This window comes from Pezoporus wallicus, unplaced genomic scaffold (assembly GCF_028554395.1).
Source record: "Pezoporus wallicus isolate ANWC-B61680 ecotype Strahan unplaced genomic scaffold, APGP_CSIRO_Pwel_v1 contig_8476, whole genome shotgun sequence".
In the NCBI taxonomy this organism is placed as follows: Eukaryota; Metazoa; Chordata; class Aves; order Psittaciformes; family Psittacidae; genus Pezoporus; species Pezoporus wallicus.
The window spans coordinates 68,110-84,085 of record NW_026641139.1 but is presented as its reverse complement, the minus strand read 5'-3'; the positions used below and the strand labels follow the sequence as shown (position 1 = coordinate 84,085).

General features: G+C 47.7%; 1 protein-coding gene across 2 annotated transcripts; it reads left to right on the top strand.

Annotated features, from left to right (window-relative positions):
* Positions 1 to 4,810: 4,810 nt before the first annotated feature.
* Positions 4,811 to 15,337, top strand: LOC130606102 (mitotic-spindle organizing protein 2B-like). Of its 2 annotated transcripts, XM_057422112.1 has the most exons (4): positions 4,811 to 4,947; positions 5,026 to 5,171; positions 13,975 to 14,000; positions 15,112 to 15,337. In XM_057422112.1, the coding sequence occupies exons 1-4, from the start codon at positions 4,829 to 4,831 to the stop codon at positions 15,154 to 15,156; spliced, it is 336 nt and encodes a 111-aa protein (XP_057278095.1). In that variant the 5' UTR covers positions 4,811 to 4,828; the 3' UTR covers positions 15,157 to 15,337. The 2 variants fall into 2 exon arrangements, with proteins under 2 accessions (XP_057278095.1, XP_057278094.1); XM_057422111.1 differs by lacking the exon at positions 13,975 to 14,000.
* The last annotated feature ends 639 nt before the right edge of the window (positions 15,338 to 15,976 follow it).

The following is a 15,976-nucleotide window of genomic DNA, read 5'->3' as shown; positions in this document are numbered from 1 at the left end:
ACTGGGGTCATCCCAAGACTAGGGTGGCGGAACCATGCTAGAGAGAGCTGAGAAGACACCCTTTTTAACACAACCCATCATTTACTTGATTAGCTGGTTCCTCCTCTGCTATATCCATACCTCTGACTTCCAGCATTGGAGACTGTATTGGGTTAGGGTTAGGTACAAATAAAACTTTTTCCTTAAATCTAACCCGCCTAAATGCACTGCATCACCTTGTCTAAGTTAATTATCAAAGTAAAATCATTATGTTACACTGAGATAAGGTATGTGTGATAAATTCTGTTTCCAGTTCCCCTCATATCTTGAAGCTGGGTCTCCTTCAAAACACCCTTTTAAAGGTATGAACGTCTAGATATGTTTTAATATCTCTTTTCACTTTCTTGGATGTGGAAGGCACATTTGCTGCATTTGTTTGCTATTTGAGCCATATCCAGGTTATCCTAAATCTTGTCCTTTCACAGTGAGGTGACCTTGGTCCTTTTCTCTCCAAACTCATGCAGCACCTCCTGGTTGACCTTCTCATGCATTCAAAGTATATCCTTATCTGGTGGTTGTGCCTCAGGCATTCTCTGTCCTTCACATCTTACTCAGCTTGATGACCTGCACAGCTACAAGTCTTTCTCTTAATTTCCAGGATAAATGTATGCATGCTGAATTGTTCTCCATTAAATGGCAGTGCACTGCAAGTCCTTATCTTTGCCTGTGTGGGATCAATGGGCTCCCTGCACGTGTCCTCTCTCACTGCTCCTGTACGGGGTAGACTTGCTGCACATGTACACTGCACTGTGATTTACTGCCCCTATGCAGCATTACAGCCTCTCTCTGCATGCACAGTGTCCTGATCTACTGCTCTCATTAAGGGTTACCTCTCTGCAAATTCACAGCACGTCTGGTTTTAGTGTGTTCTTTCTGACCATGCACGAGCATGTCCTGATTATCAGGGAAGGCTCTTGCATCTCTTTGCCCCTGTCTAGAGTGCCTTAAGTCATTATTCATACATGCCACTGCCCCTCTCCAAGAGGAATAGTTTGCCTGATTTGTCTCTTGGATTTACTGTGTGTGCAGTGGGTGGGCACTCCATGTGGCATAGTGTAATTTCCATGTGCTCATGGCATCCTAATTTTGGTTCACGCATTAGCTTCTTTCCCACATAGGTGCCTTGCAGCCTCTGGACAGGCACATACTTTCTGCATGTGTGCAAGACACCAGCATCATGTCCTGATATCAGAGCAACTCCCAACTCTAGCTGGTAATGTGTGGTAAAGATTGCAGGCTCTGTGCTGCACTCAATTCCCTTTTCCTTCTACACGCACAGGATGTCAGAGCCTCCTCTCCCCCCATCTGCTCAGTGACTCTTGTAACCATGTGTTACAGGGGCTGAGGTGCAGCCTGGCACCTCCATCCTGCGCTATCCTGCCTCATGTCCCACTGTCAGCTGTGTGGTAACCAGGTGTCCTGCCAGAGGTAATGGAGAGTGTCTCTAGTGGGCAGCAAGACCCAGTGTCTTGCTGAATGTCATTTAAGCCAGAGCCCCAAGCCCACCTCCTGTTGCTGAAGTCTTAGGGGATGTTTATGGGATGCCAGTGGCTTCCTTCATTGACCTGTTGGCTTGAGAGTCCAAAAGGGGAAAACTGGGATATCAGAGCCCCCATAAATTCTTCAGAGGGTAGTCCAGAGAAGAGTGTTGTTGCTCAAAGTCGCAGAATGTGCCCACCCAGGCATCAAGAAAGTGAGGAAGTTGTGACTCACAGCCATGGCCTGTGTTGGCCTGTGAAGGAAGCATGGGAGAGGCATTCCTTGCCCTGGGAAGGTCTATAGCCATGTTTGTGATGCTGGTGACCAGAGAGCTGCCAGCTGGAGTTAGCTGGGGCTGGAAGAAGGAAGTACAAGCTGAGACAGCTTCAGTTTCTTGTAAGTAAGGTAATTCCTGGTTTGTTTTTTTTTTTTTTTTTTTGGTTGGTTGGTAGGTTGGTTTGGTTGGTATTTTCCTGTGTGTGGTGGACTTTTTTGTTGTTTTGTTTCTTGGTTGGTTTGGGTTTTTATTGTTTGTTTGTTTGTTTCCCCAGAGGGGCTGAGCTAAAAACCATCTCGCCTTTTCTCTGCTGTGACTTGTAGCTGAGCTCCCAGATGCCACAGGCTGGGTGAAGTGGTGTAGGTGGTACCAGGAAGGGCTGGAGAGTGCATTGCCTACCTGGTGAGGGCTCTTGCCCTTGAGTTTGACTTCCAGCCAGTCCTGAAGGAAGCAGTACATCATATACCACAGCAAGCAAGAGAGCAAACATAGAGATGTTGCTCGGTCCCCTGTGCATCACAGACCCCACACTGCCCCACTCAGCTGACAGTCCCAATGAAAATCCATCATTCAGGGTGACCTCAGGCTTTATGGCTCTGGCATTGTCAGCCCTACAGGCAGCAAGGTAATTCACACTGGTAGCAGCTGTATTCCATGTCAGCATTGGGCAATTCCCCCTGCTGGTCTGTTCCTGCTACGGGCCATTAGCAGCAAGATCCTTCTTTCATCATCATACTTCTCATTCCATCTTGGCAGCTGCAGTAAATGTCTGTTAGCAAGTATGAATGCCTGTCAGGACACAAGGTTGGGTTTCCCTGTAGCAGGCAATTATTTTGACACACTCATGAGTTGCTCAGGGGTGGAGTGGGATCTCTTTTGAAGCAGGGATGGGACAGGGTCTCTCATGGTGTCACTGGGGGTGTGCATCCTTGCATTGTGACCGCCCTGCTGTGCTACCTATTCAGAAGCACAGCAGGTCTGTCTATGGTCTCTGTGTGCTGGGACTGGAGGAGTGGGGACAGGTGATCCCTCCCTGATGGCAGAGGTGGTGCTCATTTCCATTTAGATAGAGGAATTTCAGTCCCGGCTGGCTGTCTGCTCACCATGGTGCGACTCAAGACACAAATTTCCAATTTTCTTCTCCACACAATGCCATATGCTCTCTGCTGGCTTGGGAACTGAAGCACATTAGAGGTGCTGCAGCCTGGAAGAGGTGGATAGTTGGGTGTGTGAACATGGATGATTAACTGTGTGTAGCTCCATGAAAGTCAGCTCCCAGCTCCCATATGGCTTCTCTGTATCCAAATCTGCTGTACAAAGTGCTCCCACTGGCTCTCACTAGCTCCCTTCCCTGTCCTCAGACAGATTAACACCAACATCCAGAGTTGGCCCCCATGATACATGATCCGGATCACTTTGGGGCAGAGGATGGTCACACAAAAAGAAATCACACAGATAAACACAGCAATGAGGACAACCAGCTGCTTGTCTTTCAGTGGGAAAAATGCAAGAAGAAATACAGCAAGGGGGTAGGGGTGTCCTTGCTTGCCACCTACATTGAGTGCACGTTCACATGCCCACAGACAGGTGATATAGGGAAGCTCATGATCCTCTGTGGGATCTGCTCCACCATGTACTTGGCATGTATGCTCCTGTAGGAATAAAACACCAGTTTCACTCAGCTACAAATGTTACCGCTCGTAGAAAAGAAAGTGGAGCAGCTTGTTGGTCGGAGGAGCCACAACCTCAGCCTTATGGGGAATACCTGGAGACTCCAGTTTGGAGGTTCAGGGCAGATGTCTGCTTTGAGAAAGGAGGTTGGCTTAGCTAAATGGTGAGGTAGGGGAGGCTACCAAGGGGCCCCTTCCAGTGAGCAAGGGCATGTACGCTTGGAGGAGGGACACACAGGCAGTAGTGCAACCCACAGTGAATTTGAAGGGCGGCCTGGGGAAAATGCCTAGAAGGGCCAAGTGCAAGGTCCTGCACCTGGATCGAGGCAATGCCAAGCACAGACACAGGCTGGGCATAGACTGGATGGAGCAGCCCTGAGGAGGACTTGGGGGTGCTGGGTGAAGAGAAGTTCCTCATGACCTGGACTCAGTATACACTTGAGCCCAGAACCCCCCTGTGTGCTGGGCTGTACATGGGAGCAGCAGAGCTGTTCCTCCCTCGATCTGCTGCTCAAGACCCAGAGCCTCATGGGAGGGGATTTTCCCCCTCTGCTGTGCTCTGAGGAGTACCCCCCTGCAGCCCTGATCCAGCTCTGGGGCAGCAGCACAAGAGGGACGTGGAGCTGCTGGAGCGAGGCCAGAGGAGGCCATGGAGATGCTGCAAGGGCTGGAGCAGCTCTGCTCTGGAGCCAGGCTGAGAGAGCTGGGCTGGGGCAGCCTGGACAAGAGAAGGCTCCTTAAGGGGAGACCTGAGAGCAGCTCCAGTGCCTAAAGGGGCTGCAGGAAAGCTGGAGAGGGGCTTTGGACAAGGGCCTGTAGAGACAGGCCAAGGGGAATGGCTTGAACCTGCCCGAGGGGAGACTGAGCTGAGCTCTTAGGCAGAAGCTCTTCCCTGTGAGGGTGCTGAGGCGCTGGCACAGGGTGCCCAGAGAAGCTGTGGCTGCCCCATCCCTGGCAGTGTTCAAGGCCAGGTTGGACACAGGAGCTTGGAGCAAGCTGCTCTAGTGGAAGGTGTCCCTGCCCGTGGCAGGGGTTGAACTGGATGAACTTCAACCCAAACCGTTCTGTGATTCTGCTTCTGTGAAATCACCATGAGCGGTGTTCGACTGGCCTGGGGTGCCGCCAGCTGCCGGGGGGAGGGAGCAAGAGGACGAAGGAGCCCCGAATGCCGCCAACCACCCCCGGCTGCGGCTGGAGCGCGGCTGCCACCTGCCGGGCGCTGGCGGGAGTTGCAGGGCAGGGCCGCTCTGAGCTCGGGCCTAGCAGCCGGCGGACGCTTGCGATGAGGCCGCGCCGCGCGGGGCGGGGCCGGGCCTTGAGGGGCCGGCGAGCGGCCCTCCCGCATCGGAGGCGGTGAGGGGGAATGGCGGCGGCTATGGCGGAGGCGCGGCTGCGGCGGAAGCAGCTGCTGAGCGCGGAGGAGGCGGAGTTGTTCGAGCTAGCGCAGGCGGCGGGTAGCGGGCTGGACCCGGAGGTGTTCCGGTAAGCGGAGGGGCGGCAGGTACTCTCGCTGGCCGCTGTCTCCGCTGACCTTTGTGTCGCTGCCCGCTGTCCCCTTAGGGTGCTGCTGGACCTGTTGCGCATGAACGTGGCGCCGCTCGCCGTCTTTCAGGTGCTGAAGTCCATGTGCGCCGGGCAGCGGCTGCCGCCGGGACCCGAGGGCGGCCCTCCCGCCGCGCCGGCCCTGCTCCCCGCCGACACTCGAGGTAGGCGGCGGGCCTTGACCCCATGTCTCCTTGCGCAGAAGCCCCAGAGGACAGCCGGGTCCCCCTCTCTGCTCTGCGGCCGCCGTGGGTCGGGGCCCGCCTGCCCCTCTGCCGTGGCCTCCCCACCGCCTGCTCAGTGTCCCGCGGCCTCCCCTGGCCTCCTGCCGGCTGCGCCGCCCGTCCCGCCACGGGGCCGGGGGCCGGGCGGCCGGGCCCGCGGGGAGTCTCGGCCGGCCTCCGGGGTCCCCGTTCGATGTGAACTGCGGAGCCGGGCCCGGCGGGGGCTTTGCGCGCACCCTTTGGTCTTAATTCCTATTTTTTGTAGCAGCACAGGGGCCGGGTGTGGAGGAGCTGTACGGCGTGGCCGGGGAGAGGTTCCTGCGGTCGCTTGTGCTGGGTTTTGTAGCTTCCTGCCTAGGCCTCCGTGACTTTAGCAGCAACAAAAAAAACAAACCACCCCTTAGTGCACAGTGTTATACAATGCTGTTTTGTTTGTATCTAATGCAAAAAAAAAGGAAACAAAAACAACCCACCAAATCAAAAGGAGGAGTTTCTGGTACCTTAAGAATCCTCAGAAAATCAGAGGAGCGGTGATGCTTCCTCTGCCCCATCCCCATACAGCACAGTGGCTTCTGCAGCTTGTCCAGAGGTTTCTTTTGGTGGGAACGTGAAATGGGCAGCTCTGTGGGGATTGTTGGCAGAAAAGCAACTGCTTGTGAATGTAATTATCTTATGTGATTGCCTTAATCTCGATGGGCAGTAGCAGATGTAGCCCTAAAGCTGAGCCATATATATTTATTTCAAACCAGTTCTAATAAAACTTTTACTGAACCCCAGAACTTCCAGAAGTGACTTTTAGCTGGTAGCTTACAACCTCTGTGGATTAATTCCAAAAGGTTTGAAAAGAGGTAACTAAAACAAGCCTGTCATTAAGCTTAAATTCACTGCAGAAAGGCTGTCATTTGTCTTGTATTCATAAACAGTAGAAAGGGGCAGTGGCCAAAACAGAAAGGTTTTGTGATTATAGTCTGTGGTTGACAAGAACAAAATCTCATGCTGAAAGCCTGCTGCTCTACCAGTAATGTCTCACCCAGCGGGAGCCTAGAAATGGATGAGGTCAAGTCGAATTATATTGCCATGTCCTGTTCTTCCTTGCTCTCCCTGTTTCAGGGTGAAAACTGTTGTAGCTGATGGGTCTCAGCCCCATGATGAATTTTGAGGCGAAGTTTTAGAAAGGAACTGTCAGCTGGGAAGACAGAGAATGGGGCAAGAAAGGAAGGCTTTGTCAGCAAGGTAACTGGGGTAGTGTGTGGGAAAGTAAGGTTTCCCACTCATTGTAGTATACTACTGCTTAGTCTCTCTGCTGAAGCTGCCTTGATGTTAGGGGCTGTTTATTCTCATAGCTGTGCTTTTACATTTGGTGGTAAGTTCTGAAGAAAGTGAAGGTGAAAGGTAAGAAAGGCCAACTATAAGCAGTCAGTTTTAGGGTAAGAACTATTATGCCACACTCTGAGGCACCCTTACAACAGCAGAGCCTCCTGCTCTGGGTATGAATTCCCACATGGTAAGTGGGTGAGACGTCATGGAGCAGCTATACAGAGACTCTGAGAAAGTTTGCTAAAGCCCAGATGGGAATTGGAGTGTGTGGATAAACTGTCCAGGACCCCACAGAAACCTGGACAAGTTCTCCTTTGTCAAGAAGGCACCTGGCTGAGTCCTTTTTTGCCAGCAAAAAGGAGGAGGTACAGCAGCGTGCTGTTTGTGTACCATGTTGAGAGGAAAAAATGTGAGAAAAGCACCAATTTTGAAGCAAAGATGCTGTGAAATTTTGCTCTCTTCTATTTTTGCTTTGTTGGTGCTTCAGGTATGATGGGCCACTCAAACTGTGAAACAACTTTGGTAAGGTTTTTTGCTCCTGTATGTCTGTTAATCTGAAGTAGCTTTTATCCTCTCATGTATGCTGTTTGTGTGGTACTTCTTGTAAAAATGAGACACTCCTAGCAATGGGCTACTGCCATGAGCTAGTTTTAGCTGGTAGTAGGCTGGCTTGGGTGTGAAATGGTCTAATGGCAACTTGCTTGTTAATGAGCGTTAAATTCCTCAAGAGGAAAAGCCTGTGTCATTCCAGGGTGCTCATTCTGCATATTTAGCTGAGCATCTATTGGTCCAAGATGATGCCCAAGTCAGATTTCAGGCCTAGTGTGTCCAGCCAGACTTTCCTCTCCATAGTTTCCTTTCAAAATTGACATGCTGATATTCTCAAGTGCACTGGGAGAAGCACTTCAAGGGCAAAGTGTAGTGAAGTTTAGAGAAAGATGATTGCTTATAGTAAATATTCACATTATTAGTTTGGCCTTCAGCATCTCCTGTTGCTGCTTTATTTCACAATGTTAAAATAAGCTTCAGGGCTAGCTGATGCACTGAGATCGCTGGATCATACGCAGCTTACTGAGGCAGGAGGATTGTGCCCATCAAGCCACAGTTTCACTGAAGACATATGGTGAAACATTAAATGCTGAGCTTGCATTTGCTCCCTTAGCAAGCTGGTGCTTAGTAATGTGGTGATAAAGGAGCACTTCGTCCTCTTCTCTCTCATCACCCTCAGTCCTGACCAAATTCAGGTGGGCAGCACTTGCATGCCTTGTCAGAAGGTTTAGTCTTCCCTAACTATGTTGGTGTGGTTTTGTTTTGGGGAAGCTTGTGCTGTATTGGCGCCGTAACTCATTTTGAATGAAAACTTCTCTTTTTAATCAGCCCAAGTGACTTTGCTGTCACCCAGCATGCAGTGACATCAGCTAATTCCTGTGTGAATAAAATCACCATTGAAAAGGTAACTCCCTCAGAAAATTCTTTGAGCAGAACATAAGCTTAGCAGCAGCCTGTCACAACCTTAGTCCTGCATCTTCATTCTTGTGAGTATAAGAAGTACTGGTAAGATCTCCTTAGTATTGAGAAGAGGGCATGTTTTATCTAGCTCTTCTTGTGGGAATGTTTCTGTAGCCTCTCAGATGGAAGGCAGGTGTCTGTGCTTTCTGTGATTCAGTCAAAGGAGGGGCTGTGTTAGCTTAGTGCCTGGCCTGACCTAAGATAGGCATCTGGTGCGAGTGAACAAGCTTCTGCAGCTTTAATTGCAGCTTTGTGCAATTTTTTACTAGCTTATGTCCGACTCTGCAGTGCATGTAGACACTTGGAGCAGTGTGCCTGGAGGGTCTGAGGAGGATATGTAGGACTCCTGGCAGAAGGTCATGAACACAGATAGGTGTCCAGAGAGATCTCTCAATTTGTGGAAATTGGTGATGATCTAAAGCAGAACTGGGCCATCAGTGCCAGTCTTGTCTGTTTTACTGGACCCGCTTTGGCCGAATTAGGATTTGAACTATCTAGTTCAGTATGGGATCTTGTTTTACCATAGCCTTTGGGGAAAAGTGTGTTCCAGAAATAAAGATCCCATTAAAATCAGTATATCTTTATCGGAGTAATTTTCTTTCCTCCAGCTGAAGAAGCAACCAGCTGGCTTAAATTGAAGAGGAGGAGTAATGTCTCCTCAGTCATTGAGCTTTCTAGTTTTGGGCGCAGTCCAAGTCAGTCGTTAAGGAGTTGGGTAAGTGCTACTAGGGTTACTGGGGGTGTCCTCTGGGCTGGATCTGTTCTGCAAGAGTGTTTGGCTTGCCTTGCCTTGCCTCACCTCCTTTCCCTCTAAGGAGCTGCTGCAGGGAAGGTATGTTTCTTTTGGCCCTGCCATCTCGTGGGAAGATGCTGCTTCCATTTAAGAGGGAGATGGTGCTGCCTCCATGCAGGACTGGGCATTTGGAGTTGGGAGATGCACCCTCTGCATAGCTGGGACTTGTGTGTGCTGATAAAGCCAGAGCTGCTTGTGCTGATAAAAAAAACCAAACAGTGGTTGTCCTATATAAGCTTGCCAAGTTGCTTTGCACAGTGTCCTTCAGCTCTGTGTATCTACTCTTTATCCTATGCTTTCTCCTTTGTTGAAGACAGACAAGTGGCTGAAGTAATCCAGGTCTCGCTAAAGATCAGGCAAGCCTGCTGTGGTCAAATTTTAGCACTAATGATGCAACACTTGCTTTGGCTTCTCAGCCGATCGTGGTGCAGGGAGGTTTTTTAAAGCAGCTAAAAAAAGACTATTACAGCATTTCTGAACAACATTATTGGTGTTCAGGGGTGCCCTGGTAGTTATGTCAGCTGTTTTTAACAGCTAAAGCAACAGAGAGTCTCATATGAGTGACTTTATTTGGCATCTTCCCATGGAATGTAACCATGGTGTTCTGCATGGAGCTGTGTTTGCTGGTAACTGAATTCATGATAACTGGCTCCAAATTACTGTGTTGTGTACTGGACCATCCATCTGTGTTGTGGTTTAAACCCAGTCAGGTAACTCGTTCACTCACTCCCCCCCTTCTTTCCCTCCCCCTACTACCAGAGGGATGATGCAACTCCTACGGGCTGAGATAAGAACAGTTTAGTAACTAAGGTATGACACAAATCACTACTGCTACCACCAATGATAATAATGATAAAGGAAATAACAAAGGAAGAGAATACGACATCTCACCACCAGCCGACCAATAACTTCCCCCCCCCCCCCCCCCCCCCCCCGCCCGACCATGCTCTGACCGATGCCGTCTCCCAGCCCTTTCGGCTAACTCCGCCCCAGGCATGACGTGCTGTGGTATGGAATACCTCTTTGGCTAGCTTGGGTCAGGTGTCCTGTCTCTGCTTCCTTCCGACTTCCCCTCCTCCCTGGCAGAGCATGAGGCTCACAAAGTCCTTGGCCATACCAAAACATTGCTATCAGCTCTGTTCCCAGGCCGAAAGTCAAAACACTGCACTGCACCAGCTACTAAGAAGGAAAAAAATCACTGCTACTGCTGAACTCAGGACAATCTGGCATACAGATACAAGATAATGCAAGCTGCATTCCAAACGGTTCCTTGACAGTTATTTATCTGGGAGGGAGAAAGCTGATTTTGAAGAGAAGGTTTAGGCATTTAGGTGTGAGGAGGAAGTGTGCATGCCCCTTGGGATGGTGGCGTTGGTTTTGTCCTAGCCCAAGTGTCTTCCATAAAGTTACATCCCAAAGCTTTGCACCAGCTTATTTCTCGTGATAAAAGTGTTGATTAGCTTTTCAAAGTTCTGTCTCCCCTGTGGGCCTCTCACCTGGTCTATGGATTTTAAGGCTGTGAGGAACCATTGCAGCTTCCTGTTCTGCATAGCAGGGGTCAGAATGCTTTCCTACCCCGAGAAACGCTGTGTCGCATTTAGGTGCCTGTTAGAAAAGCCACTGAGCTTGGGGGAGTCATGGGCTCGGGGAAGAGTTTGCAGGGTGTGTTTTTCTTGTCTGTGTAAGAATATGCTTTTGAGACTCATAAGTCCTCCTGTGCCCCTGGATTTGTAACAACTTTCTTCCTGTGCAGATACTTAGGTATGATCAAGGTCTTTTCTAGGTGCCGTTGTGCAGTTATTTTCTAAATGTCCCTCTGACTACTGTGTAGCTTGTTGCCAACTTTGTCCTCTCTGTGTGTTCCTTTTGCCATCCTTGTTTTTGTAGTCTTCTCTGTTCATCTTCTTACTGCTTATTTCTTGCACTTTCTCTGTGTTGTCCATCTTTAGCTGTAGTCAGACTTCTGGAATGATGACTATTGCTGTATGGGCCCACAGTGTCTGCCGTCACTCTTGGGTACAGCTTGCTTGCCATGCATTCCTCTGCTTTGCATTCCTCTGGTACTCACCTTCCACTTACCCAGCCTCGCTTTGTCTCAGGAGATAACACTGTCGCAAGTGTGGTGGTGAAAAGTAGTAAAATGAGGAGCAACCAGGAAGATGTGAGGATTTGTAGGGAAATGGCTAGTGCATGTCATCTTTATCAGTGAATGAGAGAGGAGCTCCTATGGCTCTGCTGAGCATCCTTGAAGGGAGCCATCACTCAAAAGAGCAGGAGAGGTGAACAAAAACTTTGTCTTCAGTAGACCAAACACTTCATAGGTGGCTAAGTTGGCAGCCTCCCGAAGTAACACAGATATTAGAGTAAAAAGAGAATCCATCCATCGTGTAGATGAGAATGAAGTATTATTTCAGAGAGTTGCCTTGGAAAATGACTGTCAGATTGATAAGACTAATACAGACCTCTGCTCTGGAAGGAGGGAATTGTTTTGTATATTAAACCACCTTCAGTCATCTTGTTTGGAGGGTTCTTACCTGATATATGAAACGGAGATATTTGAGCACTTAAGGAGTCTCATCAGTATCTTGAATAGGATGTGGGACTTCTGTAGTGATACCTAGTAAAACTGTTGAATACCAAACCTGTTTGGAAGAAACAGGCTTGCTGGAGAAGAGTCTTAAGTTCTGTGCAGGTGATTCGTGGGCCTGTGTAGGTACCCTCTTACTTTGTATTCTCTTCTTTCTCCAAATCCTTCTCTTCAGATGACAGTTTGCAAGAGAAAAATGTGTGCTTAAATAATTACCCTCTGCTTAATGCATACTTAAGGTCTTAGTTATTTGGAAAGTAGTTAACTTACTTTTTTTTTTTCCTTTTCCCTCCTCTTCCCCTGTTTCAAACCAGTTCAGCTGGATTTCTTGAGACATTTTGCCAGTCTCACCTGCTACTTTACTCTGTTAGGGAGACTGTTGAGCAGGGGTGATGTTTTGGCTCTGGAGGGAGTATATTAGCTGTTCAGGATATGGCAGCAGCTTTGAAGATCTGAGAACCTCCCAGTTTGTATTGCAAAAGAGGGCTAATTGTGATATTTATGTAGAGATGAGAGCAGGGCAAACCTGGCAGTCTGGCAAAAAATTGAGTATAATGAGCCACAGTCACATACTGGGACCGCTTTGGGGAGTGAAGCCTAGTTGTATCCCAGGTTTTTCCATGGTCAGGAGGTGATGAGATTTGAAGTGAGTCACATCATTATGCACAGTTTGGATGATCAGGCAAAAGGTGTCTCTTTAAGCCTCTAGGTAACACATAGTGATTGCAAAAAGGAGGGACTTTGCTCTTACAAGGCATTATTTACACCTAAAGCTTGTTTGGAAAGGCTGGCTGGTTTACTATGCCCAGCAAAAGCCCTACTGTGAGACAGAAACAGGAAGTAGGATTTTTGAGAATGTGAAAGTACCCCTGCAGTTGTTCTAGCCCATAGTCACTGCCAATATGCATGACAGGAGATATTTTGAGATGGCTGCAGCCCTGATATGCCTGACTGTGTTATAAATAAATGTATCAAAAGCACTTTATTTATTTATTTATTTATTTATTTGCCAGTGGGAGGAAAATCTGTAGTCCCTGTTACTGGGGGAAACTGTAGTCCCTGTTTTCCCCTGGGGAAAACAGTAGGTTGAGTAGAGGAGACTGAAAAAGCAGAGCTTTAGATTTCCACTTGTGAAAGCAAATTCGGGGTTGGATTTCCTTTCCTAAATCTGATCGGTCTTTATTTGCCTCCTGCTTGACACAAGAAAGTGCTGCTTCTTCTGTCTGCTATTTAAGGCTTTGTCTTCTTGCTGTGTGCCACCTTGCAGACTCCTATCCCAGTATCTTGTGGTGGTCTTCTAGAGGTGACCGTAGCTTTTTTTGTCTTGGTTTTGTTGAGGTGATGAGCATCATTGTGTTCAGTGAGCAGCCTGATCACAGTGGGCGCTGCTGTTTTTAAATGGGAGAGCCAGCACTCAGAGGTGGGTCGGGCACACTTCTGCTGCTGTTTGCATGCATATCCCATTCTTCTCAAACTATGCCTGGCTCTAGAGGAGATAAACACATAGCTGCTTCTTCTGGAGTCATCTTTGGGGAAGGAGGTATATGATATGGCTCTCTTTTGGCTTGTCTCTTGCATCTGTAGCTATTTGAGCTGCAGTTGTTCTATGACAATCAGACACATAGGACATCTTGTGTCACCAAGGAAAATACCAGTGGAATCCTTTTGTTCATCTGTGGTACTTGAATTGTACAGTTTGTGGATGTTCAGCTGATTTTGTGCTTTGTGTTAATTGGATCTGTTATCTCTGATAGTGTTTTAACTGGTAGAATTGTACAAACCATGCCTGTCCTCATGCACTTCATGAGCTATTCTTGATTGGTTCACGGGTCATGCTTCCAAAAACAGAGTTGATTTTTATGCTATTGAAGTAACTGTTTTGTTTTACTGTGATTTTGAGGCTAAGAGGATGGATGTCATGTGCTTTGTCTGAGCGCAGCTTCTGCTCAGCAAAGTGATTCTTTCTCCCCAGCTTGTTTCAGCTAGATCAGAAGACCAAGGGTCTGACTACTAGTAGTCCTTAATGGTGCAGTTGTTTTATGTGTGCAGGTGGTTAGAGTTGTACACAGTCTGAGGACCTGTACTCTTACTGGGTAGATGCATGTGAGAAAAGGGAGGGCATTCACCTGTGGAGATGTCCTGGATTGCTAAAAGCATTGTGGTGAACTATAATGCTTTTTTTTTCCTGCTAGTTTTTCTCTTGCATACCATGAGATAATGTATTGCCTTTGTGCAATTTGTGTTCATGGGCAATACTTGCATTAGTGAAACTGCTTAAAGTGCTTGAGCTGCAAAGAAAGATTGCAAGTCTGGTTGGCTGGCTTGGGGTAATAACTGCTGGCAGATTACAGTGTAGCTTACAAAAAAGGACTTTTTTAAGAGCACATGACTCGGCTGGGGTAAGTGGACGTATTTTGCTACCCTAGTCTGTCAAATTTTACAGATATGAAGTGGCCACATGCTCTTACTTGGAAGTTCTTGAGTTGTCTTTCTGGTGCTGCAAGGTGTTGTGTTATTGATGTGGGTCCTGTTCTCAGCTGCTCCAAGGAGACAGGATGGTTTGGTAAGTAAAACAGACACAGCTCCAGCCTGCTGCTGTCCGTAGCACAGATGATCCAAGATGATGATTTCCAAACCATGCCTGTGGAGACTTCAGTGTGTGGAGTAGCTGTTAGTATTCTGGAAGTTGCTCTGATAACGGTTGCTAAAATGTCACTCTTCATTTAATTGCATGCATATAACTACAGTAACTGCAGCTCACTGTATTCTTGTGCTTTGTTTCCTTCTTGCTGTTAATAATTTTTCATGATGCCTCTTGGAGCTTGCTACCCTTACTAAAAGCTGTGACCATTTTGCCTCATGTTCCTTTTATTTTTACTGTCTTTCTTAATGAGAGTCCTACTTCTCATGTGAAGTAGTTCTGTCCAGTGCCAGGAAAAGTCAGTCTTCCTCACTTATCCCCTCCGGTCATTTGTTTGAACCATACCATAGTCTGTTCCTCTTTCCTCTGGCTGAATCGAGCAGGGTGAGCTACATGCCCCTTGCCTCACTCATCTTCTACCTTTCTACCCATTGCTTCTCTCTGCTGTCACGTTGTAGTTTAGGGATAGTCATTTGTGCCTACAAAAGGATAATTCTTATCTTCTGAACACAGTAAGAAAATTTCTAAGTCCTGTGTAGGAGTCTGAGCTCCTGGAAACCCCAGAAAATTATAGGGAATCCATACTTGCCCATCAGGTTACAGCATGACATGAAGAGGAGGGTTTCTGATCCAGTAATGTGCCTGCAGGCCTCAGAAACTGGTGGACACTGACACATCAGTTTACTTACCCCCGTCCTGAGGTGTTAGATACTCTTCATGTTCTTCCTGAAGTGCTGTTTGCAGTGCTGGTGTTCCTACACCAAATGAAAGCAAGGTTTTAAAAAATGAAGTAGCTGGTTATTTTACAGATTAAACCTGATGAAAATTAAGTATGCTTCTACTGCAACTTGTTTTGGTTTTGTGACCCTGATACCTCTGAGCTGAATTCACAAATTCAGCTTCTGTGCCTGATACTGGATACATTTGCGACATCTATTGCAATTTTGCCTTGTGCATGACTTCTGAAGGCATGTGGTCTGGGTGACATGTAGGATCGGGACTTGAAAATTAATGTATGTGTTTGTTTATTCAGGGAGAAATAAAAGCAGTTCTGCTGTCAGCGGGACCCAGGTTCTAGCAGAAAGAAGCAGCCGAGAAGGATCTGCCCAGAGGATGCCTCGGCAACCCAGTGCAAGCCGGCTGCAGAAGACAGGAGCTTCTGGAAAGAACACTGGAGGAGGCAGCAGTACCTAAATAAGGCCTTGAAACTGATGTATTTTGATGCTTGGCAATGTATATAAACCATTTGGTAAAACTGCTTGTTTTGTGTATGTTAATCTGACAAATGTGGTTTGTAATGTATGGAAGGGAGCTGTTGTTTCTTATTTCCAAAACTTCTTTTGACAATGCAGACTGCTAGGTATTGACTGAAGGCACATGGGACAAAGAGCCTGAAGTAGTGCTCAGGTTGCTCCAGAGAAGTCATGACTCATTGTATAAGCCAGTGCTTCTTGCTGCCTCTTTCTCTAAAATCCATTTTGATACGTTGACGCTGTTGTAGCAGCAGAAAGTCTGGTTGGCTGCATTACGAGGTGAATAGTGCTGAGGTAGACCATATGTTAGTGTCACTGAGCCCTGCAGTGATGGTAGTTTGCACTGGAAATCTGACTCTGGTGGTGGTGTGTTCTTGTACTTAAGCTGGTTTGCCCTGTTCTTTCGTGTGCGTGCTTACTTGGGGTTTAGCTCCTTAATCCAAAAACCAGTTTGACCTATCACATAGCATAATTGCACAACATTCCAGTGATGCTAATGTGATTATTAACTTGTATTACAAAACCCTTTGCCTAATGGGCCAGGTAAATCAGGAGATTATGCTGGGTAAGGGAGAGAATAGTTTCATTGCTCAGTGTAAAGGTACATGTAAGTAACTAAAACAGGTTAAATGGATTTATTAGAGC